At 36.6% G+C, this 26,057-nt stretch overlaps 3 protein-coding genes across 3 annotated transcripts; all 3 read left to right on the top strand.

The window, feature by feature from the left end:
* The first annotated feature begins 7,153 nt into the window (after positions 1 to 7,153).
* LOC110801000 (uncharacterized) lies at positions 7,154 to 16,924 on the top strand. Its single transcript, XM_022006313.2, has 13 exons — positions 7,154 to 7,460; positions 8,439 to 8,566; positions 9,302 to 9,393; positions 9,749 to 9,862; positions 10,256 to 10,586; positions 10,799 to 10,978; positions 11,844 to 11,924; positions 12,252 to 12,470; positions 13,182 to 13,324; positions 13,448 to 13,614; positions 14,088 to 14,305; positions 14,439 to 14,531; positions 16,262 to 16,924. Exons 1-13 carry the CDS (start codon positions 7,262 to 7,264, stop codon positions 16,457 to 16,459), a joined length of 2,163 nt encoding a protein of 720 aa, XP_021862005.2. The 5' UTR covers positions 7,154 to 7,261; the 3' UTR covers positions 16,460 to 16,924.
* Positions 16,925 to 17,810: 886 nt separating this feature from the next.
* On the top strand, positions 17,811 to 18,437 carry LOC110801017 (uncharacterized). The gene has a single exon (XM_022006329.1). The coding sequence runs from the start codon at positions 17,811 to 17,813 to the stop codon at positions 18,435 to 18,437; it is 627 nt and encodes a 208-aa protein (XP_021862021.1).
* Positions 18,438 to 21,955: 3,518 nt separating this feature from the next.
* LOC110801025 (uncharacterized) lies at positions 21,956 to 25,762 on the top strand. The gene is made up of 2 exons (XM_022006337.2): positions 21,956 to 22,245; positions 24,886 to 25,762. Exons 1-2 carry the CDS (start codon positions 22,096 to 22,098, stop codon positions 25,528 to 25,530), a joined length of 795 nt encoding a protein of 264 aa, XP_021862029.2. The 5' UTR covers positions 21,956 to 22,095; the 3' UTR covers positions 25,531 to 25,762.
* The last annotated feature ends 295 nt before the right edge of the window (positions 25,763 to 26,057 follow it).

The raw sequence follows: 26,057 nt of genomic DNA, 5'->3' as shown, positions 1-26,057 counted from the left end.
AAGGGGAAAATCGTTTTCCATGAAAACGTTTTACGCCCTACCAAACGGAGCCTAGATGCGATAATTGGAACCGTGGAGCGTTGGAAATGGAATGGAATGGAATGTTGGATTATGTCCCAAATTCTTTTACTAGCCCATTACGAATTTTGTAGACCTGATCAAATAGCGGGTCGGGTCGGGTTCGGTTTGGGCCGAGCGAATAAACATTTGCCCATTATATCGGGCCAAGCTTTGGGTCAATTTTTTGTGCCCAAAACCCGCAATTTCGGGCTAAAATTGACGGGTTTTTCGGGCCGGCCCAAATTTATAGCTAAAATTGTTGTTTTACGTTGTCCAAAGCCCTCATTTTTTATAAAAGTTCAGGTTGGGTCCGAAAAGCGGGCCGAAATATTCTGCCCAAAACCCGCAAATTTCCGGGTCGGGTCGGGGCCATGATGATCAGCTCTAGAATTTTGCTATGTACTTCCTTTTAGGGTTGTTCATTTGTTCAACTACATAATAGGGGTACTAATTGACCCACCACCGCCGTGTCGACTGGGACAGATAGAAAATTGGGAATGCTCAGTAATTGGCCTATTCTTCGGCCCAAATCCACCGACCGTTTATGTGATTCAGAATTCAGTAGACAACTGTTGGATGAAGAGAAGGCCAATTCGGGCAAGGAGAATTGGGCCATATTTTGCTTTCTAATGCGAAAGTCACCAAGATGTGAATGCTTTGTTCCAACAACAAACTGCAACAATGGATGGTCGAATTATAAATTTTCGTAGAGGACACAGTGATCTGGTTTTTTGTGATCTTAATTTCGATTACGCAAAGATGTGGATACGAGTACACAACCTACCTTTAAGCTATCTACACAATGAACGGGGAGTGCAAGCACTTCGTTATGTGGGTGATGTGGAGCAAGTTGACTAGGGCAACGCTGATGGGATGATGGAGACAAGCGTTCGAGTTGAGTTCTGATACTTATGTCGAAATTGTGGGCAAAGAAGAGGTTTAGGCCTTCTAGTATGGGATTTGGTAGAGCTTGCTCGAAAAGTTCGCTTGATATTGTAAGGTTCTGCAACACCGTCTGAAAATAGAAAAGGAGAATGTTGAAGTTCAAACGATGGGAAGTGAAAGGGGCTTACAACATATGGGCCTCGAACGATGCAGGTACAATCTTGAAGGCAAAATGTGTGACAAGCCTGATCTTGACAACATATATGGAGCTCAAAAAAGGAGAGGGGGCGACTTTCTCCCTCAAACCTGCTACTTTAACCAATAGATGAATAAATAACAAGCTGCATAATAGAAAGGAGACACGCAATACCAAGAGAAGAAAAAGCTCTCCATTCTCGGAAAATCCTGATTCTACTAGCAGTAACAATAGTGTAAAGATGCAGAGGCTTTTTACTAGCTCTCTATCTCTCCAGGCCGAGTATTTGGGGGCAGGGCCCTCTTCACCTAAATGAAGACCATCTCATGGAATTGTAGGGGCGTCGACAATCCAGAAACCTTGAAGTTACCTTATGTATTATGGCTTTTTAAATTACATAACCCTACTTTTTTTTTGTCCATGGTCTTTTGTTGTGGTGCGCCTGCTTTAGAGGATAAACATGATGTTTGTAATGAATTAATCTCTCTTCTGAATTACAACCCAAAACACTACTCTTAGGAGATGTTAATCAAATAGAGTTTTCTTCTAATAAATTGGGGAGTTCAAACACAATTCGGGGTTGGGATTCGTTTACAAGTTGGCGTTTAAATATTAACCTACTTGAGGTGTCGTTAACTAGCCCTAGGTTCACTTGGTCAAATAAAAGGGACAGACATAGCTTGTACTTGAAAGATTAGATAGGGGATACATGTCACATGAGTAGTTTAATTCCTCTCCTGAGAGCCGAATTTTAAATCAACTAAGATATAGTTTCGGACAATGCGGCTATTGTTTTTTATAACACACCAATAGGACTCAAGAAGTATAGACCTTACCAAATTGAGAATTGGTGCCTTAATTTTGGAGAGGTAATAAACCTAGTACATGAGGAGTGGAATATGCAAGTTCTTGGCTCCCCTATGTACATTGCCTCAAGGAGGTTGGTTTCACTTCGAGGGAAAATACGTTTTTGGTGCCTGAAAAACAAAAAACTTTGGGGCATAAATTAGAAGGAATTTAATGATGCTCTACTCAATCAAGACAACAATATCATCAATCTTCAACAAGGAAGGGAGTACATGGTTACCGTAAATCAAGCTACAATAAAAATAAATTTTTGGAGGCAGCGTATATGAAGGAGCTGGATTGTCAATGGGGATATACCCTCTCCACTTTTTTACTCTCGGATCAAGACAAGGCAGGAGAAGAACCAAATTTTAGTGTTAAAGAATATTGATCCTGGAAAGAAGGCCAGGAACTAATACAACACATTGTGGTTGAGAGTCTTAAAGACGTCTTAAAGTGGGAAACACAATCCCGCTCGAGACGTCGAATATAGACGTGGTACTACGAGAGATGGACCTCCTGAAAACTATCGGAAACACAATTTTCTCAACTACAAAGGTCGTTTAGGGATTCTGAAATTCAGATAACCATGTTTTCCATTGATAATTCTAGGTCACCGGGACCAGATGGGTACTCTTCGGCATTTTTTAAACAACACTGGGAAACTGTTGGTGACACGGTAGGTCAAACAGTGTGTGGTTTACTTATTACTAGCTACCTCTTAGAAGAGAGAAACCACTCCATCCTAGTCATGATACCAACAAGACATTCCTGAGGAAATAGGACATCTTCAGCCAACTAGCTTACGCAACACAATTTACAAATGTGCAACCAGATGCATTGCACTAAGAATGAAGCCGATCTTGCCATCGATAATGTCAATCTCCTAGCACACTTGCATAGCAGTCAGATATATGATGGATAATATCATGTTAAGTCATGAGCTCATAGAAAAAATAAACCACATAAAAAATGGCACATAATACATTGCCTCAGTTAAAATAGATATGAGTAAAGCCTATGACAGGATCAAATGTGATTTCATCCTAAAGGCCTTACGCGCATATGGTTTTTTGAGGCATTAGATCCAGCTTATAAATTAGTGCATATCTACGGTGACTTATAAGGTCCTGATCAACGACCACACATCTGATCAATTTAGGCCAAATTGTGGAATTCGACAAGGAGATTTGCTTTCGTCCTACCTTTTCTTTTTCTGTATGGACATCCTCTCCCGAATGCTACAATTAGGGATAGATATTAGTCAGTTCATAGGTAGCATGTCCATCTCTCACCTTTTTTTTTTTTTGCAGATGATGCCCTCCTCTTTTTCAAAGCTACAACCACGAGCTGTTAGACTATCAAAGATATTGTTTCACGATTCTACGAGATATCAAGCCATGAAATAAACCTTTTGAAATCTCATTTCAAGCTCAGCCCGAATGTTTTGGCTACGGATCAAGTAGATTTCCAAGCTATATTACGAATTCCACAAGTTGATAACATGAGATGTCATCTTGGAATAACGATTGACCTCGGTAGGAAAAAAGACATAGGATTTTCAGTTCTTAGTCGATAAAATTTCCAAGAAAGTTTATGCTTGGAACACTATTCTCCTATCTCAATCTCAAAAGTTTATTCTTATTAACTTAGTGCTTATTGGAATGGCCTCACACATTATGAGTTGTATGGAAATCCCAATATCTAGGGCGGCCAAAATCGACTCAATTATTTCAAACTTCTTCTGGGCAACATGACATGGTAGGGGGGTGCATTGAGTAAAAAGGAATATTACCAATCTCCCTAAAGGTTTAGGAGGGCCAGGGATCCGTTCAGTGGCTAACCTGACCAAGGCACTGTTGATGAAGAACTCTTGGAGGGTTTTGAAAATTCTCAATCCATGCTAGCGAGAGTTTGTTATCATAAGCTCCCAATGGAAATGGCTACAAGAGTTCCGACTAGAACTTTAGGGAGGGGACTTTCATGGGGCATGCGTGGCCATGCAAGAGTTGGGAACCTCCTACTAAAGGGGTGTAGCTGGAAGGTAGGTAACGACAGTAAAGTGGTGGCGGGTAAAGATACATAAATGGATGGATGATCGACAGCTGGAATATAAAGATAATGTAACTCTCCACGAAGCCAAGACATGGAAGGTTGAGCATTTTTTTCACCAACACGGAGGGGGTGGATCACGATAGAATTAACTCATGTTTTGAATTTAAAGATGTGAAGCAGATAGTGGCTCTGGAACCACCAGAGGAAGATACGAATGACTTCCTATATTGGAAATATCACAAGTCGGCGAAGGTAACGGTGAAGACGGCTTACGCAATGCTCCAGAAAGCGAAGAGGCGTACCCCCACTATGCTAGGCGACCATTTTACTTTCCGTAAATTATGGTCCCTTAATATTTCCCAAAAGAAAGCTATTCCTTTGGAAGCAGATTTACAATGGAATCGATACCAAGGAGAATCTACACATAAGAGGTATCTAGTTAACCTCAGTTTGTGACCTTTGCAGGGAGTAGACGGAGGACCGACAACATATTTTCCACCTTTGTGACATAGCAAGGCAAACTTGGAGAAGTGGAAGTTTAGGCATATCCACTCAAAAATCGACAGTGACCTACCCTTTGTGGACTGCTTAATATTTTATCCCCGACTCTTCTTTAGCCAGGATGGATTGAATAGACCTAGGTGTACTTACTTCATTTGTACACTATGGAGTCTTTGGTTGACTAGGAATAACAGGGTTTTTTTGGCAAGATGTGACTAGTGTGGTAACGATGCAAAGCATTATCATTGTGGTGATGGAACAACATGACCTGATTGAGGCTAATAGTGGCTTCCTCAGACCTATTACCACACAGGATGAGTGCACTATTATGCAAACCCACACACTTCTCATCGATGGAGCATGGAAGAAGGACACCCACGTTGTTGGAATGGGGTGGATTACAGAAGAGGAACATCGTCGGACAGGGAGAACATATGGAGGAGCTACGTTTGGTACATCCGCCTCAACTTTTTAAGCGGAAGCCATGGTTTTCCACCACAGCCTTATGTGGCGTCCCAACAGGGAATCCAAGCGATCAATATTATGTCTGACTCGCAGGAACTGGTACTCTTACTTAGGGACAAAGAAAGGCACGACGTGGAATTAAAATAGACCATAGGAAATATACGAACCATATGAAATACGGACAACGGGCATGGGTATTTAATGATGTTGTGTCACTTATGTCAACAGAGAAGCAGTTCATCTAGCACACAACCTTGCTACTTCACCGGCAACCTCTCTTATTTCTTTTTCTAACAATTTGTAGTTCTTTCTTTCTTTGAAAGCATGTCAAAAAAAAAACTTTCAACACAAATTTAGAAAATCAAAACTCTCCATCTCCTCGAAAAATTTCAACTACTTAAACACCCATAATCGCCCAACTTTTCGACCTTATTATCCATTCTCACTCGATCCTCAAATATATTATCATGTAGGTAACAATGTAGGTTTTTATTACCTGTCAATTCAAGGATCAAGTAATATAATAATCCACTTGTCGATAATACTAAAAGAAGTACGGAGTATATGTTACTTTGTCATTGGCTTTTAATTATCTCCAACAAGATGGTTAACCTTTTCAAACATATCTATATATTACTCCCTCCGAATCTAAATGTTTTTCTCATTTGCTATTTTACGCGGTAATTAAAGAAAAAGAAAACAAAGCAACATTGAGAGTTGATATGCATTTATTGTTGTATTTTACGGGGAGTTGTTGTCTTTGCCGATTTTTTTCACAAGAAAACAAAACAACTTTTAATGTGTTTACTTGTGAGAGTCAATAGAATTTAAGGAATCAAAATGTCAACTCATCAATCTATCAATACTTAAAGCTAACCAATGAGATTGCATGATTTCATATTAATAAACCAATAACATTACAAAGTTAAAAAAGAAAGAAAACAAATGAGAATATCATTTTGGGACACTTAAAAAGGAAATGGGAAAAACATTTAGATTTGGAGGGAGTATCCTTTATACTAAAAAAAACAGACACATGAATGACACATGTCACTTCCTGGTGCACAATTTTCTCGCCAAAATCCATTTCCCTAAAAAGCGTATCTGTTTTATGTTATTTTTATTCTCTATCCTCTTTTATAAACAATCTATGTATGTGAAAAAATATTAGTTTATACATTATAGTAATAATAGATACCACACAATAATAAGTTTGCTAAATAATTTTTGGTAATATTTTAGTCAAATTGGTACGTACATAATAATGGAAAGTATATTAACCAAATATTTTGGTCAAATTCGCATATTACATTTATAAAATATGCATATTAGATAAATAAATTAAATGAATATGTTCAAAATTTAATAATTACTACATCCATTCCTGAAAGTTCTTTACGCTTTTCGTTTAATTCCGTTCCTGAAAATTCTGTACACTTATGTTTTATTCTATTTTTGGAATACAAGGTTTACAATTATACCTTCTATTTTAGTTTTTTTTATTCATTCACTTGCAACATTTATTGGTCCACTTGCATAATTATACCTTCTATTCTGATTTTTTTATTCATCTACTTTCATCCTTAAAAAAGATGTCACTTTCACCCACTTACAAATAACTACCCCACTTACTTATCTTTGCCTTTACCTTAATTCATGTGAAAACATTAACCATAAAGAATACTATATATAGGAATTAGGAACGGATGTAGTATATAATAGTCAGGGGATATTCAGTATTTTGTAAAAAAAATTGATCAAAATTAATGCTTCACTCGCAAGTCGCAGCCAAGTAAAAAACTACGGAGTACTTAGAGAAACTCCAATGGTGAGTTACAAGATGTTGTGGCTAAGTTTGCCACATCAAATTTCTAACTACAATTGATTAAAACTACAAATTATCACATTGGTGGGCTACAATACTTTGTAGCTCTCTATAATTTTTAATTTAAATAATTTATTTATTTGAGCTATATTTTTTTGAGCTACGTAGCACAAAATAGCTACAAGTTTTAACAGCTGATTATGTCATTGTTGTACCAATGAACATGGTGAACTACATGCTAATTTTTTTTGTAAGCGGGTCCATTTTGTAACTATTGAAGTTGCTGTAAGAGTCGTGGTCCCTATTAGCGAACTCATCTCCAAAGAAAAAAAAAAGTCTTTCCTCGACTCCTCGTGTTGGCTTATCTTTCCCACGACTATAGTCATGAAAACTCTATAGAACCAAAAAAAGCTTCATCACACTCTTCAATGGCGGCAACAGCTATCATTCAATTCACTCGGATTACGCGCCATTTACCCTTCGTATCTTCCATTCCCACCTCATTCATATCCTCTACACTCCTCAAACCTCGCCACCTCTCTTTTCGCCCCAAACCTCTCCACCATCGCCCCCTTTTGTCCTTCAACCCCACCAGAAAATTCACTGTTTCTGCATCTACTTATGTCGGTGAGTTATCGTATATCATGTCTTCTTTATTGGGATTTCTGAATGTTGGAATTGCTTCATTTTTGTTTGTGTTTTCAGTGGGGCATTTCCACAAACACCTGGTGTTCATGATGGTTTTTAAATTCTTACCTTTTTGTTTCTATTTGGGCAGTTTCACTAATGGTTTGAGTTCACGCAGTAGGATTGACGAAATGGTTTAGTAATTACTAACTAGTGAGTTAAATATATGATTTTAAATGTCGAACTTATGTTGGAATTCAATCATTATTCTTGGAACTTTTAGGAAGCTGGTTTATGTAATTAGTATCTTGGACTCAAATTTGGAACTTTCAATCTTACATGACCATGAAAATAGGTAGCAAAATTTAGTGTTTCCTAACTTAGTCGGAGGATCGTGTTGGGTTTGTTGAGAGGGTTTTCTGTGCAAAATTACACGCCCCTTGTACAATCTGCACGATTACTGTGGAGTACAAACCAACATCATAAGATATATGTTGCCTGCCCAATGTTATTTTCGCTAGTCATGAAGTAAATTCGAGGGAATTGGTTGAATTTGCACCGAATTCATTATATTTCGTGCACCTACTATGTAATTTTGTCCAATAGTTTTGAATTGTGTGCATACCAATCTTTAGTGACAGTGTTGGATTGACCTTTGCTTTCGAAAACATGTTTGTAGCTTCAGGAGACTTAGACTCAGATGATTTGGTTATGTTCCTTGTAGGCTTGTAGCCAAGGACTAATTGCTATGGTTAGGGGACTAGATGTCTAGATCAGAAGATCACATACATTAGGATGTTAGGCGACTTCTGATCATAGGGAGACTGTCATCAAAATAATACATTGTTCAAGTTTGTCTTGACCTTGTATAACTAAAACCCCTTCATGACTCTAAATAATTGGGGTAAACAATGATTGGTCACTGCTGTGTTACCATATTTACCCTGATTTTCTTACTGGAGCTTTTCTGTGAAGCAGCGGATGAAACATATGACGTTATTGTGGTTGGAGGTGGACATGCTGGATGTGAAGCTGCTCTTGCCGCTGCTCGTATAGGGGCAAAAACTCTACTTCTCACTCTTAATATTGACCGAATTGCATGGCAGGTAACTTTTTTTTTTTTAACATATGTGTGATATATCTCTTACATATTGGTGTCATTCAACTTCTCTTCTACAGAGAATAAGGAAGGTATGAAGAAATATTTTTTTGGGTCCATTTTCAATGTCAACCAAGCTTCGTTTTTTAATCATGATCCATCATTAAAATTGGAAGTAGTAAATTTTTTGAAGTTGCATCATTGCATGACTTTAAACCAGTTGTAGGATATTGGAATGGACTTATAGACACATGTTATTCTAAGTTACTAAATTTATTACTTTTTCGTCCTTTTTGCATAGCATGTCCAGTTAAGGAAAGCATTAAGTGTACTTAACTTAGTTAACTGAACATTTTGATGCAAAATGAACTAAGGAAAGAGTTTAGGTGCGCATGCTACTCACAAGTGTACTTATGCTACTCAATGCATTAATATGTAGATTTTTTCTTCTCATATAGTTAAAGAGAAACATATGGATGACGAAGATGAGTATTCCAATATGCCATATTGCTATGCCTTTAATTATTTGAACAAGTGTGTCTTAAAGATATTTCGGTCTTTCTTCTTCGGACTAGTGTTTATGGTTAGTTTCATAACCTACCATTAACTTCTACTGCGTATTTGTTTTATCAATTTTTTCTAAGGCTGAGATTTCCACCTTAGTGTCTTATAGTCTACTCTCTGTTCACTATTCTTTGTCTTATTTGGTCGGCAGTAAAGTTAACTCAGAATTTGCATGCAGCCATGCAACCCAGCAGTTGGTGGGCCTGCAAAATCACAACTCGTACACGAAGTGGATGCACTTGGTGGTGAGATAGGAAAAATTGCAGACAGGTAATGTTTTTTTCTTTTTTCCTGAAGGTCTGGCAAGGGGGAGACACCACATACTTTTGTGATTTGTAGTAAAACTCATGAAGAACAGTTACTGGAAAGTATACAAATGATGCCTTTGTATTAGAAAGATGATACACTGCCTCAGCTTGATTTTGGAGAGCCTGTTCTGCTATCTCATTTAGCTTTTTGAGGAATCAGATATAATCTGAATTCTGATGCTATATATGTGCTTTTGATTTCTAAGGGAAATTATCTATAGTTCTATACAAGTTATTACCTATACAATTATGTTATATGAAGTTTTGCAGCTTTTGCCCTACGAATAGTTTTACACCTTTTCTTTGTTAAATTTTAGGTGCTATCTGCAAAAGCGCGTGCTTAACACATCCAGAGGCCCGGCTGTTCGAGCATTGCGTGCACAAACTGATAAGAGGGAATATGCTATGCAGATGAGGACCGTTGTCGAAAAGTATGCTTCTGTCACTAAGCTATTCTTTATGGACTCTCCCTCCATCTGTTTTTTACATTTGCTCTTGACACAAATTTTAATGTAAGTGAAGAAGTTGAGAAGGAAAACAGATTTGTATGGGGCCTCACTTTAGAGATACAGTAGAAAGAAAAAGCTTGCCAAAAGGGTATGTAGCAAGTAATTTGAGATATCCAGGAAAGGAGTATGTATCAAGTAAAACGAGACAGATGTAGTAATGGTTTTTAAATGTTATCTAGTAAACCAGCAGAAGATATTCTTTAGTTTATGGAAAATATGTAAATTTCATATGAACATGGACAATTTTTCCATGCTTTGTCCCTTTTAGTTGTATTGTTCCATATGCTAATTCCTGTACTTGATTTACTTACACAGCACAGACAACCTCTCAATTAGAGAGGCAATGGTGACAGACATCATTGTTGGGCAGAATGATAATGTTGAAGGCGTACGGACTTTCTTCGGAATGAATTTTTATGCACCTTCTGTTGTTCTTACCACTGGGACATTCATGAGTGGCAAGATATGGGTTGGAAGAACCTCTATGGATGCAGGAAGAGCGGGCGAGTCCGCCTCCCATGGACTCACTGAAAATCTTCAACAACTAGGATTTGAAACTGATAGGTTGAAAACAGGGACTCCTGCACGTGTGGACTCCCGTACTGTAGACTTCTCCAAATTGGAAGCCCAACCCGGAGATGAAGAGGTTCTGTCGTTAAATCTTATGTGTACGTTTATCCATTTTAGTTTATGAGTGGAAATTTGATCAAAATCTTTGTGGAAGTTCTGATAGTTATTGTAATTTTGCGTGGCATTGTGTACTTGGAAGTATTGGCAAAGTGTGCTTCTATGGTATTGGTTCACTTGGTAGTTGGTGCATAATAAATTTGTACTAATTCCATTATGGTGATTGAGCAGGTCAGTTGGTTTACCTTTGACCCAGAGCTTCATATTGAAAGGGAACAGATGTGCTGTTATCTGACACGTACGACAAAGAGCACGCACACGATGATCAAGGAAAACTTGCATGAAACTCCAACATATGGTGGGTGGGTTGAAGCTAAAGGACCTAGATATTGCCCTTCAATTGAAGATAAGGTAATTTTACAAATTAACATTTTAGTGCAGGCTGCACTTCTTATTCCAATCCCTCCTTAGAAAAGAGCTATCAAGTAAACCAGGTTTTCTCAGATATGGAATTTCTCAGGAGCCTGTAAGTGAGCTCAATAAGAACATGTTTCAGTTAGCATATAGGCTCATTCTCTTAATCCATAATCACTAATGTAAATGGCCACATGAAACTCGTCGTCTTCTTCGTAATTTTATTTCTTTGTATATTTAGTTAAAACTTTATAATATCTTAAGCTGTAGGTAAGGGTGGGTAAGGTTGCAGATGATGATTAGTTTCGCTGAGTGCTAGAATTTAGATAGTGATTAGGTAGTATGCCGGTGTTGACCTGGGTTAATAGTTGAGCCCTAAAGTGCTGGGAGGAAGAGATTACCGAAACAAAATTGTCAGTGAATGCCAGAGAAATGGAGACGCCTTCAAGGTCTTTCTCGGCCCAAGTTTTTTCTCTGAAAGGGAATCCCCTTAACGTAGAAAGGGTATGGTGGCTGTAAAGGGAGGATCTCACAACTCACAAGAACCAAATATGAATTGGCAGTTTGGCACTCTTGTGCTCCATTATCTTTGATTTACTGGATAGTAGGATATCTGAAGACCCACTCGGGCCCACTCCATATTGCATATACCCAGCGCCTCTTGCTAGTCTTTACTCTTTAGTTTATGGCGGGGAAATGTGTGTATGGATGAACACAGTCTAACCCTGCAGAGCTGCAGAGAGGCTATTTATCATATTTTGTCTTCTCTGTTTCTTGTTCAGTACTGTTTCTATGAAGACTTCACTTTATAATTTTAGTCTCTCGGAAATTTCGTTGTATCTTACCCTTTTTGTTGCTTCAGATTGTTAGATTTCAAGACAAGGAGTCTCATCAAATTTTTCTCGAACCAGAGGGCCGAACTGTGCCTGAGCTTTATGTACAGGTATTCTGGAGTTACGTTCTTGCTTTTGTTTTTCTTGCTTTATGCTTAGGTATTCCGCATATATTCTGCAGGTACCTAAACCCCCAACATCATTTGCTTAGTTGATTGGTTCCTTAGCTGTCAGAACTCAGAAGTAATCCTTGATGGTCTCTTATTTCCCCCCCTCATACGAAGTGCTAACTTTATTGCATATTCCCAGTCTACTGTTCTTTTTAATTAGATTTTATTTCCATTTTTGTTTTTTGTACAGCCTTTTCTTTGTTTAATTATTAATAACCCCACACTTCTCCCTTGATAGCACAACTTCAAATAAACATGTGTTTTCAGGGATTCTCAACTGGTTTACCCGAGAGACTCCAGCTACCGCTGCTGCGAACGTTACCTGGACTTGAAAACTGTACGATGCTGAGGCCAGCTTATGCTGTGGAATATGATTACTTGCCTGCTCATCAGTGCTCTAGATCTCTGATGACCAAGAAGATTCAAGGTCTTTTCTTCTCTGGCCAGATAAACGGAACAACTGGTTACGAGGAAGCTGCTGCACAGGTTTAACCTCCCCCCTGCTCCTATATATTTTTTTAGGGGTTACTACATCAAAGAAGGGTTGTATTTATGTGAGAGTACATCAATATCCATCAATCTAAAGTCCTTAAACATGTCAGAAAAGAGACTAAGAAGCTAAGAAAACTTTTCTATTTCATTAAATTCTGATAAAAAATAAAGGAAAAAGCTGTATATTTTTGGGTCACTAGGATTTATTTGTGTTTAAAATGTCAAATTAAAAAAATCTCAGGTTCTCAATTACACAATATCAATGTTAGAGGTTTTTTTTGACTTAGTGAGTGGTAGTGTTGGATGATTGTTAGAGGAGTAGATGTGATTTTGTGGATTGTCTTAAGGTTTTGTGTTACTTTTATATTTTTTTAATGAAATTTGAGCGGGTTTAGTTTAGGATCTGGGTAGAGTATGGGTCTTAAGGGTCTATGGGTAGGGTCTGGGTAGGGTCAAGGTCTGAAAAAATTGGACCCTTACCCTACCCTATCCGATACATCATATACCCATACCCTATCCGATACATCATATACCCATACCCTACCCTTACCTTATAGGGTCTAAAAAAATAAGACCCATACCCTAATTTTAGGGTAGGGTCCTGGACCCGCTGCCATCTTTATGCTCACAGACCACCAATCTGGTTAGTTGGATAATTCCAAATCCCCCTAAAACTAAGCTGCATCTTGTTTGCCTTTCCTCTAGGGCATAATTTCTGGAGTTAATGCTGCAAGGCATGCAGATGGAAAAGCTCTGATTGTTCTTGAGAGAGAAAGCAGCTATATTGGCACTTTGATTGATGACTTGGTTACCAAAGATCTTCGAGAACCTTATCGAGTGTTGACAAGGTACTAGCAGTCTAGACTTTATGGGATTAGTACACATTTTTTTCCCCGTAGAAGTACCAACAAAGTGATGGGAAATTATCCTTGCTTTCTCCGATTGATTTTTGTCTTTTATGCTCTTGTTAGTCGCTCAGAACACCGATTGCTTCTCCGTGCTGATAATGCTGATAGCCGTCTTACGCCTCTGGGCTATGAAATTGGTTTGATTGATGATAGACGCTGGAAACTATACCAAGATAAGCAATCGCGAATTGCAGAAGAAAAGGAACGGCTGAAAACTGTCAGGATATCTGGTAAGTCCTTTCTTCTATTTTTTTCACTTTCTCAAGGCCAAGAAGTTGTGGGTTAGAGAGGGGCATCATCATAGCAAGAGTTTATTGTGATTCTCTTGAAGTTATTGTGGAAATTATGAGTTCAGTCATGCTGCATTGCAGTTTCTGAAAGGAGTTGTGATCCTCTTAACAGTCTGATATGCTATGAGAAAACTCAGGAAAGGAATACTCTGCGGGAGATATTATAACAGGCTACCACATTTTGAATTAATATAGCCTTCCTATTTTTTTGTTGCAACAATGACTAATTTGTCCTCATTTTCTGTGGTTGTTTTTCTTGTCTGTTCCAAATACAATCTACTCTTTGAGTAACTTTCTCTTACAGGTTTCTATTTTGATTTAAAATGTCGAATTTCGTAATAAAAATAGAAGTAAAGCTGCTGCTTTCCTGGGTATATTTAAGATTTTTATTCTCTTTTTTCTATTATTTGTAGGTGGTGATCTGGCTGCTGATGTTACCCTCTTATCTAGCCAACCAGTGAAGGATTCATCAACCTTGGAGAGCCTTCTGAAAAAGCCACATGTAGACTATAAAACTCTGGACAAGCACGGCTTTGGAAATCCGTGCTTATCCAAAATGGAGAAAGAATGTGTTGAAGTTGATATCAAATATGAGGGTTTTATTCGAAGACAGCAACGGCAGCTGCAACAGGTTAGTTATTGGGTGCTCTAAGCATGAGTGTCTTATTCAAACTGTGTCTTCAAAAAATATCTTGCTTACATGTCCTCGACTGTTGAAGTCCTTTTCAGATTTTCCCTTAATTTTATCTTTTCTCTATTTATAGATGGTTCATCAACAACACAAACCACTTCCAGAGAATCTAGATTATTACGCAATGACAACTTTGTCTCATGAGGCTCGGGAGAAGCTCTCCAAGGTAGACTCTCTAACTCTCTTGTATTAAAATCTGCAGCATTTGAGAGGGAGCAGTTTCATATTTTTTTAAAAATTCTCATCTTGATGATTATGTGAAGTATTCAAACCCCTGGAGATGCTGTTCTTTATGGCTCTTGTATGTAGTACCAAACTTATCTCATGGACATAGAAGTACCGAACCTGGGAAATCCAATATTTTGTTGTTTTTTACAACATTGCACCCCTCTCGCATGAATATTGAGCTTGTAGTTTGCAATAGAGTAGGCTATGACATGAAATGTTCATCGTTTCAAGTTCACTTGCTATTGAATTTCCTTGACTGACGGGCTTCGTTCAAATAATTATATAATTATAACGTGAATTACCTGATCCCATCAAAGTAACTGACGCCGTGAATAGTTAGTTATATATCATCACCAATGCAATCTCCTTTCCCTCAGGCTGCTTCTCTCACCCCAAAGGCAATATTCAGCAGATGTTTTTATCTGCAGTCTGTTGTATTTTGCTTTACTTCTCAACAATTTTTTTGGGGTAAAGGTGTGAAGTCCCGATCCCTGATGTAATTTAGATAGAGGTATATCAAGGTTTTTATTTCTAATATTTTAAAATGTTATTTATGGCTTTCAGTGTTCAGAAAGTCTGAATTACTAGATTTTAAGGCTCCATTAGACACACAAATAGCTTATTTTTGTAGATCAAGTTATTACCATGCCAGTAGATGTTGGCATAAGATCAGGGGCCTCTTTATTGTTAAATTCTTTATAAGGCTGAACCCCAACGACAAGGTGTTACGGTGAAAATCATATGCTCAGTTTCTTGTTGCAGGAACTTTTAGGTTATAGAATACCCTTTTTGCTGTGCTACTAGTGAGATTATTTGAGTTTTTTGAAGCTTTTCCCATTATAGATAGTCTTTAATAATGGGCTGAAGACACAGACCAATAGTATGGGGTTAGGGTTTGTACATACACTATTTGCCCGGATTCTAACCTCAATAATCAATCTTCCTAAAAGAAACGAAGCTTATATGCTCAGAATTTGATCATGGGATGCTATAACACTTATAAAGTTTTAAGGAAACAGATAATCCAAGCTTGTACATGGAATTTTTTCAAGGCATTTTAATATTTTCCGAAATGGATCAATCCACCCCCTTTATTTAAAAGTAATATTGGACTTCCCATTTTTATATCTCGTTCCCCATTTGCAATCACCTTTTCTTTATCGCTGTCCATGGAATATTTTCTAGGTACTTCAATTGTGTGTTGTTCTGTCTTCTTGTTCCTTCCGTGTGTGTGTGTGTGTGGTGGCGGTGGTGGGGTGGGGGGGGGGGGGGGGGGGGGGGTGGGGGGTTATGTTGCATGGTGTCCATCCATTGAAATGGTAAAAATGGGTACCCCTTCTCTTTCCTGAGGTCTTGGCACTCTCAGGCCAGTGGATTTGATTGCAAGCAATGGGCTTAAAATGGGGTTCCAAAGTGCCAAACCATCAAACATTGAGGTTTAATGTGATTCTTGTGTTCATTATATCTTCTTATCTAGTTCTTCAGAGCTTAAAATGGGGTTGCCAAACCATCAAACATTGAGGTTGAATGTGATTCTCGTGTACGTTATATCTTCCTCTCTAGTTCTTCATGCAGGGGGGCTATGATACAATCCTTCATTCAGCACCATATCTTGTAATCCTCTAAATTTGAGGCATGTGTCTGAAATGTAGCTTCATTTTGTTGCAGGTAAGGCCCCAGACCATTGGCCAAGCAAGCAGAGTTGGTGGGGTAAGCCCTGCTGATATTACTGCTCTCCTGATCATCCTGGAATCTAACCGAAGGCAAGCCCAAGAACAGAACAGACGCCAAATGTTGTCGTCTGTCTTGGTCGAGCCTGAGAAGGAAGTGTTGGAATCTCCAGTGGCAGAGGCAATCAGCTCTTAGTATGTGGACCCACATGTCAAAATTGTAACCAGTGGTTCATATCATGCGGGCAGAAACCGACGACACAGTGCTTCATATGGTTTGGGTCACGATAAACTATTCTTATTGTTGCTTTTTGGACCGTTGGAGATCCTGCGCTCCATGATGGAGACTTTTTGGGCCTTCATTTCACAAAAGTAACTTGCTCAGACCAGAGTAAATACAGCAACATCAGCAAGTAAGAAGAGAAGTTAAATCTCAGAAAAAGGTGATGTATCTAAACTTCAAACCCTGAGTTAGTTGTGTGATTGCCAATTTTGTGATTCAAATTAGTTGTGATACTAGCATGATATGTTGCTTTAAAGCTGAAGGGCTTATACAATATACATAGATAATTTAGCATGTCTATCCTCTTTGACAATGTGATTGTAAATACGAATTATTCCTTCCAGATTTTTTATTCTTCTGAAGTGTTTTAACTTTTAAGGCTTCCTCTTTCATATTATTGAAACTTAAATTCGTGCTTATTTGTTTTTCTATGTTTTTTTTTTGGCTTTGTTTGGTAGAAAGGAATTGGAAGGAAAGGAAGAGAAAGGAGAAGAAAAATTAACTTGGATTTGGTGAGAAAGGAAAAGAATGGAAGGAAAAAATCATTAATAAATCTTCACTTTCCTTTCCTCCCAAAAATGGGGGAATTCGGAAGAAAAGAGAAAATTAAAAGCTGTCAAATTATTTTCCTTTCTTTTCCCCTCACTTCCTTCCATCAAACCAAACAATGGAAAATAAATTAAGTTTCCTTTCCCTTCTTTTCCTTTCTCTTCCCTTCCTTTCTTTTCCTTTCTCTTCCTTTCTTTTCCTTTACTAATGTTGTACCAAACAAAGCTGTGTGGATGGGCCTGGGCCTGGTAAGGCTGGTGGGCTTAACGCAGATATCGTTCACGGGGCTTATATTTGTTTTGGGCATGTGGCTGAATTTGAAGTTATAAAAAAATAGGAAACTGCTGAGACTGCTGACCCATGATGACTAATTAATTAGTTGGCAAAAACTCAAATACTGATGTTTTAATCAAGGCAAGTCAACAAACCTTGGTTTGATTGATTTGCTAATCTTCTTAATTCATCACACCATTTTCTGCCCATATCGTGTTCCCATGTACCCTATCAACCCATCAACCTCTAGGCCACTAAATTAATCATTCTTTCCCTCTCTTTCTCTCTCCATCTCTCTCCCCCCTTCTCCTTTCTCTGTTTCATTTCCTGTGCAAGAACAACATTGATGATGAACAGATGGGGGGTGGAATACCCAGAAATTTAACTTCCATTGTTTCATAAATCTTAATTGTTTAACTTCTCCCTCCGAAATCTCTAGTTAATGGCGGTACCAGAGGATTCAGAGGCTGGGGGTTGGTATATAGGGATCATCTCTTTCCTTCTTTTCATCTTCACAGTCTCAGGTGCCATCTTCTTAGTTCTGTACATGATCCAACCTACATCCATAACCCATTCTTGGTACCCTGTTATCGGTGGTGCTCTAGTTTGCTTCCCATGGTTCTTCTGGTTCCTCACATTGCTTTACCGGATTGTTTCACGTGCTTGTGGGTTTAGAATGTCTTGTTTTGGTACCTCTGGTGTTGATCACCCTGATGAAGTTATTCCTTCTGGTGTTAGTGCTGTTAATAATGCTAGTATAGGCACTAATAACGGTGTCGTTGATGGCGGGAATCCCGTTATTGGTGATTTGGAAAATCTGAACGGGAACGAGAATGGAAACGAGAATGAGAACGGAAACAGAGCGTCTGGGGTTAGATTACAGCCAGGAAGTCCAAGACGGGTTCATTTTGGAGGGGTAGTGGTATTAGGCGAGGATGACGATGGTGGTGGTGGTGCCGTTGGAAACCAAGAAAGCCCTAAGTCGTTGTCATCATCATCGTCATCATCATCATCTTCATCGAGCTGTGATGAGAGTGAAATGCCTCTGAAATTGTGTATGGCCTCTTGATTCAGAGCAGGTAGAATGACAGATCATGTTATTGTTATCTGGTAAATCAGATCAAGTTGGTTGCAGATCCAATTAGAGGCTAAAGAAAGACCCACATACATTGTTTCTGAGGGAAGATGACAGTATAATAATCTCATTTTCTGAGTTGGCAATATTTTTTAGTCAAAGCAGAGATGGAAATTTGCTGTCATCTATACAAAAAAGATGAACATCGTTGAATTTGGAACCATTGAGGGGTGGCAAGAACAGGAAATTTTGACTCGGAACCTATAAAATTTGTATTATTGTATAGAAGATTTATAAGTTGATCGTAACTTATGCTTAATATAGATCTAAATTCCTGTTTGTATTAGATTTGTACTCCGTAATAGATATTCAGATCATATACCAGAGACGGAGTCTATTTTTCGATGAGGGTATATATTTTGTTATTGCATATAATTGCACAAGGTAATTTAGGTGGGTTTGTTTCTTTACATTTTTTGTGACTTGGTGTTGTGTATCACGTCAATTTTTACTAGGTTTATTCCGAGTGGTTATTATTTAAAGATTGGAAATACTAGGTGCTCTACTTACGTAGTACGTATTTGTACCAGTGAGGTCTTAACCTACTGGTTAAGACTGAGAGTATGTGTACGATAATTCTCGGGTTTGAATCTCTCCGTTTCCATTTATAATTTGTATTACTAAGAACGAGTTTCAAAGGGGACAAGACGTTCAAATTAATGTTTGAACTCAATCTAGATTCTGACACTTCAGAATTGTGTTGGAGAATGAATAATCAAGTAGGAAATGTATGTCATTTTAAACAAAATAATGTGATTGCTTTTCGTTTTCTGTTAATCAGACTCATAAATCACACTACAATTCTATGAACAAGCACCACAATTAGAAAGTTGATTAACCTACGAACCCATAAACAACAAGAAAGGAATTAGATTTTTTTTATTTAAAGTTGGTGTACAATATATATTATACGCCTAAATAAAAGTTGCTTAAAATGTTTAAAAGTTATTCCGGTATAATGTAAAGTTATCTATCTTTTGGTGATAAAAAATTTCACTTTAATAATTATTATCCCTATAAAATTACTAATAATGTATAAAAGTAACCATATATCCTTTAAAATGTTTACCCATCAATTTTTTTTTATGATATAAAAGCTAATTTAAAGATGTTAAAAGTTATCAAAAACTGGGTAAATTACTAGATGTACAATAAATTTATTGTACACAGTGCAAGACTTTTTGAAAAGGAGTCTTATGTCCCGTTAATGTGAAATGCATGTATAATAAGCTTCTCATGACCTTGAAATTAAGATATATATTAAAGGTGCGTTCTATTCACCTGATTTTTATTTATTCTGAATCAATAAGAACTTATCTTAACTTATCTTGTCATCTTGACTTATTAAACTTAATTTTCCTGAAACAATTGAAAATATGTTAAACAAAAAATGGCCCAAGGGTGCGTTTTATTCACCTAACTTTCACTTATTTATTCTGAATTTATATTTTATGAATGTATATGAACTTATTAAAACTTAACTAATTTTACGCAGTAGTTAAAAATTGTATGTGTAACCCTTATTTTTCCTGAATTTATTTTATCTAAACTTAACTAAACTTAATTTTCATGAAAGAAGTGGAAACAAGGTGAAAAGAATAGAGCCCTAAGTGAATATTTGATTTGGTGTAAATATTTTATTTTGGAAATTATTTTTCCTTTTTCTATCATTTTTCATTATTTGTTTTAGCAAGGGTAGATCATTTTTCATTATTTATTTTAGCAAGGGTGAATTTTTTTTTTTTTTTCATTTGAAATGAAAAGAAATCGCTTTTCATTTGAAAGGATAAAAAATCACTTTTCAAATCTTCAGTCCCTCGTCCATCGCTATCATTTCTTTGTTCTCAAAAAATTTTCTTATAAGGAACACAAATAAACTAAAAGTAATTTTAATTGTATTTTCCCTTAAAAAAATATTCATGAAAAATACTTCCTCCGTTTTTTTTAATTGCATTATTTTCATTTTATTGAAGTTGCATATTACTTGCACTATTTCATTTCACATGGTTTTTTATGTGTTCACACACTAAATACTTACTTGACCCTTACTCACATTTAACATTTATCATTATTAACTACTCTGTAACATTTTTCCTCTCTTTTGTTTGTTATGAGTAATTTTGATGTTTACAATTTTTCTTAATCTTTGTGCCCATACCGAATGGTGCAAGTAAAAAAAGAAAAACGGAGGAAGTAATTTTTAATGAAATGTTTTCCGTCAAACCATATGGAATCATAACCATATGGAATCATTTTTCAGCGGATTCTTCACCCATCTCTAGGCTAAAACCCCCCATGGCATGTCTTTAATTAAAAAGTAAGTGTGATTGTACTTGAAATCATGTTGAAGTCCGAGGTTGATGGCATAATTGCAAACATTTCGAAGCTAGACCACGTTGTGATGACTCTAATGCGTTTCTTCCTAGAAGAGGCCTTCGTATGTTTGTAGTCTTCAACTTGAGGAAATGTTATCTCATTCTCTAATGCATTTTCATGAAAAGATGACAAATTCTTAAAATGTTACCATAAAAGTCATTCATTTGCATAACTTGCATCTAAGCTCTGTTTGGCAAGGTGTAAAATATTTTCATGACAAACAATTTTTCCCTTTTCAATCATTTTACATTGTTTGGTTTGACAAGCCATGGAATACAAATTCTTCATAACTCCCTCTAAGATGGAAAAACATTTTCCATTTGAAAGGAAGATAAATCAATTTTCCGTCTTTCCTCCTTACCTCCATCTTCTCTTATTTTCCTTTTATATTAATTTTCTGGCAAGGAACCAACCAAAGGAAAACTAATAAAAAATTCCTTGAAAAAGATTTTCCATGGAAATTGTTTTTCACTAAAAATTTTTCACACCAAACCAAACAAAGCCCTAGTGTATTTGATTGAGGTGAAATATCTAAAATCAATAGAACTATAGTACGTGTCATAGTATCACAGGAAGAAATCTAAAGTTAACGTATGATTATAATATATTTCTATTTCTACACAAAGTAGAAATTCTAAACAAGGAAAAATTCAAGACCAACAAGCAAAGGGAGTGGTCTTGAAACGTTACATAAAGTCACCCCTATGCAAAACTATCTACTGTAAATCGATTGAGTTGAAATTTCTAAAATCGATATTAGTACTCGAACTGCTATACGTGTCAAAGTATCACTGGAAGAAACCTATATATATATATATATATATTTTTTTTGGTGCGAATGAGCCACAAGGGCGGGGATGAGAATCGATCCCAGAATCACCTGGAACCGGGATAAAAGCTATAACCAACTGAGCTATCCATCACTCTCATCTATACTTTATGTTATGATTGTATTTATTTCTAATTACTTTATGTTATGATTGTATTTATTTCTAATTGAAGACAAAGTAGAAATCTAAATATGGAAAAATTCAAGACCAAGAAGCAAAAGGAGTAGTATAAACGTGTGAACTTAGTATTCCCCTTTATATGTGGAAAAACATCCCAAAAACACAATTGCATTATCATTTCTACAAAGTTGTAAGTAAAATGTTGGCATCAATAATCAAGAACAAAACTATATTAGTTTGTTAATAATAGGATTAAGAGATAAGAAATGGCGGGGTTATTTGATAAGCAGGCAGATTTATATGTGGAAGGAAGGCCAGATTACCCAAAAGAATGGTTTTCTTGGTTGGCTGATCGAACCCCTAAACACTCCATAGCTTGGGATGTCGGTACCGGCAACGGCCAAGCTGCCATTGCTGTAATTTCTCTCTCTCTTTCCCTCTAGTTGTCCCCCTTTTTTTTTTGGGTCCAGATGAGTTACAGGGAGATACAAATTCCTCCATTTTTTTTATTATTGCACCGTTTTTCTTTTTCGGAAGTTGTATATTAATTGCACCATTTCCTTTTTTAGTAAGTTTACTTACATGAAATGACATTTCTATCCTTATAAAAAAATGGAGGAAATGTTGCATATTAATGTGCTAATAAAAAAATGATATGGAGGAACTGTGCTACTTTTTTTTTTAAAAAAAAAGATCCCTATCAATTTTTATTTTTTTCCTACAATTTTGAAGGCACATTATTGATCTAAGAATTATAGATGTTACTACTTTCATTTCACAATACTTGCATCATTTCTTTTTTATGTATTTCAACTCGCTTTTTTGAACATCAATATCTCTAATTGCGTGTAATTATAAAAGTTTGATATTGGGAATCCTCGCATTGATACGAATTTAACAAGATTTCACTTGACTATGCTTATTCTTACATAATACGGAGTATGAAAGAATATATCAAAGTTTGTTAATGAGTAGTGACCAAATGAGAAACGGTGCATCTATTGTAAAACAGAGGTAGTATGTAAGAAGAAGAAAAGAAAGAAGCATCTAAAAGGTTTTTTTTTTTTTTTTGGTTCTACTACGAGGAGTTCCCACCGCCTTCGGCGAGTGGACTAATCTCCCGCGGGAGTTTGCATGGGTACCTCGATGGGCAGCATCCCTCCCAGTTGAGATTTTTTCCATTCCCAAGGCTCGAACCCGAGACCTTGGTTAAGGAGCAAGAGACCCTCCTTAACCACTCATGCCAACATCAATTGGTAGCATCTAAAAGGTGGTAGTACGGTAGTACGTAGTGTGGTTTAGGTCCTAAGAAAAGAGAATAATATAAAAATCTTTACATTACATTATACTAAAATAAACACCAGGAGTGACATATGTCATTCACTGGTACACAATTTTCCCGCCAAAAACATTTTCTAAAATTGTACCAACTTTATTTCTTTTTTATTTTCTATCCTTTTTTATATATGGCAAAAATATTGGAATATAAAACATGAAAATAAATAGATACCACTTAATAATAATTCACTTAAAATGATTTTGGTAATATTTTAGTCAAATGTGTATATATATATATATATATATATATATATATATATATATATATATATATATATATATATATATATATAGGCTCACGTGAGAAGCATTCTTATGGTGAGAAGCGTGAGAAGTTCTAACAACCGTTTGACCTCCGTCCCGGAATACTCGACCCGCTTTGACCGGCACAGAGTTTAAGGAACTTGAATTGACTTATTTAATTTAATAGGTAGTAGTTGATAATGGGGTATTATTTTATTGTAGTTAGTGGGAGGTGGGTTAAGAGGTGGGGTTGGGGGAGAGTAGGGGTTGAATTTTTAATTATTTTTTGTATGGAGTATGGGTAGGTGGGTTAATAGGGGTGGAGTGAGAAATAATATAATATTTGTTAGAATATTTCCATTTTTAGAAACAGGTGAAGTATTAAGAGACGGCCCGATAAGGAAAACAGGTCAAGTATTCCGGGACGGAGGGAATATATATATATATATATATATATATATATATATATATATATATATATATATATATATATATATATATATATTATATATATATATATCAAATGAAAAAATAGCATATTAAATGAAGAATAAAATATGTAATTACGTATAGGATGAAAATGCATATTAAATGATTAAATGAGTATGTTCAAAATATATTAATTATGCATTTGATTTATGAGGAAAAATATACTACCTCCGTTCCTGAAAGTTCTTTACGCTTTCCGTTTTGGTCCATTCCTGAAAGTTCTTTACACTCTACTTTATTTCCATTTTTACTCTCATTTGACCCACCATAACTTACCCACTCACAATACTTTAATATTAGTTTTCATCCACTCACATTGTTGGACAATTTATAGCCACTCAATTTCTATTTGTTACCCCACCATCACATGTTCACCAAAATTCCTTAATTACCGTGCAAATAATAAGCGTAAAGATCATTTAGGAACGGAGGTAGTATCAATTAAATAAACGGTTTCTAAAACAATGATTTTTTTAAGATGATCTAATCTAGTAAAGAATTAAAAAAAAGTTGTTGTTGGGAATAGAACCCATGATTTACTTGGGTTCAGGGTTAAAAAACAATCAAGTTCAACCAACTAAGCTACTACTAAATTTTTTCAATGATGCTCAACGAAATGGACTTATACAGTTTTTGGGGCCCTATTTTGTATATCACTTGGACATGTTAAGAGCCGGGCCTGCCTAGGAAGATTCTAGACCAAGGACATGAGGTCTATAAATAAACATAGCTAGGGGGCTCATTTGAACAAACCATTAAAACAATTGTACACACACCAAACAATACAAAACATTGCATTATAAAGATAAAAGTTCGGTAGATAATACATCATCTATATTTTTAGTCGTTCCACTCTAACTTGACATGTTTCTCAATATGCAACTTTAACACTGAAGATAGATTCAATGTACATACCTGATATTTGTTATTTTGTTGTGCTAAAGTTATTGACAAAAAAATTTGTTTCCCTCTTGCAATTTGCCAAGGTTGCTGAGCATTACAATCAAGTGATAGCCACAGACATAAGTGAGCCTCAAATAAACCGGGCCGTGCACCATCCTCGGGTCAAGTACCTCCACACACCACCGGGTCTCACTAACGATGAACTCATATCCTTAATTGGACCCGAAAACTCAGTCGATTTAATCACAGTAGCCGAAGCAATCCACTGGTTCGATCTTCCAAACTTCTACTCTATAGTGAACCGGTTATTAAAAAAACCGGGAGGAATTATCGCGGTCTGGTGTTATAACGACGTAACCGTGAGTCCTGTATTTGACCCGGTAATGAAACAATTTCATAACACGACCCTACCGTATTGGGATCCGAAGGTCCAATACGTGTTTGACGGGTACAAAACGTTACCATTTCCCTTTGAAGAGGTTGGGCTTGGGTGTGAGGGGAGGCCCATGAAATTGGACATTCCCAAAACGGTGTCGTTTGAGGGGTTTTTGGCAATGTTGAAGTCTTGGTCAGCTGTTGCAATGGCTAAGGAAAAGGGTGTGGATTTGTTGGATGAAAGAGTGGTGAAGGAGTTGATTAATGCATGGGGTGGATCACACGTGATTAAGCATGTGGTGTATAAGGCTTTTATGCTTGTTGGGAAATTAAAGTTAGGGTTTGATTTGTGATCAAATAAATGAAGATAATAAGTTTGATCAGTACGTGGAGACAATAGGTTTGCATGGTGTTATTGTATTATCGAAATTCTTAAGTAACAAATGATAAGTTTGATCACTAACATGGACCTCATAGGTTTTTATGGTGTTATTGTATGATCAAATTAATAATAAGTTTGATCACTACATGGATATCATAGACATTTATGGTGTTATTGTATTTTCGAAATTCTTAAGTAACAAATCACTACATAGTTGTTTCTTCTACAATATGCACGTCAAATGATGTTTCTACTTCATTAGACAACCTTGACAAACAAGGGTAAGTCTTATCAAAAAAAAAATTAAGGAAATTAATTCATTAATAAAGCGCCATACAACCAAGAGAAATATTGATCTGACAAATCACTACGTACACTACAAGAATTTGTATCTTTAACGACAACCTAATTACGACGGGTCAAAAATCCCTTTGCAAAAGCCTTTTGCGACGGGGCTAACAACCAAACAATGACGGGAATAACCGTCGCAAATGTCTT

Source organism: Spinacia oleracea, chromosome 4, assembly GCF_020520425.1.
Source record: "Spinacia oleracea cultivar Varoflay chromosome 4, BTI_SOV_V1, whole genome shotgun sequence".
Classification (NCBI taxonomy): Eukaryota; Viridiplantae; Streptophyta; class Magnoliopsida; order Caryophyllales; family Amaranthaceae; genus Spinacia; species Spinacia oleracea.
The sequence above is the reverse complement of the archived record's forward strand: the minus strand, read 5'-3'. Positions and strand labels throughout refer to the sequence as shown.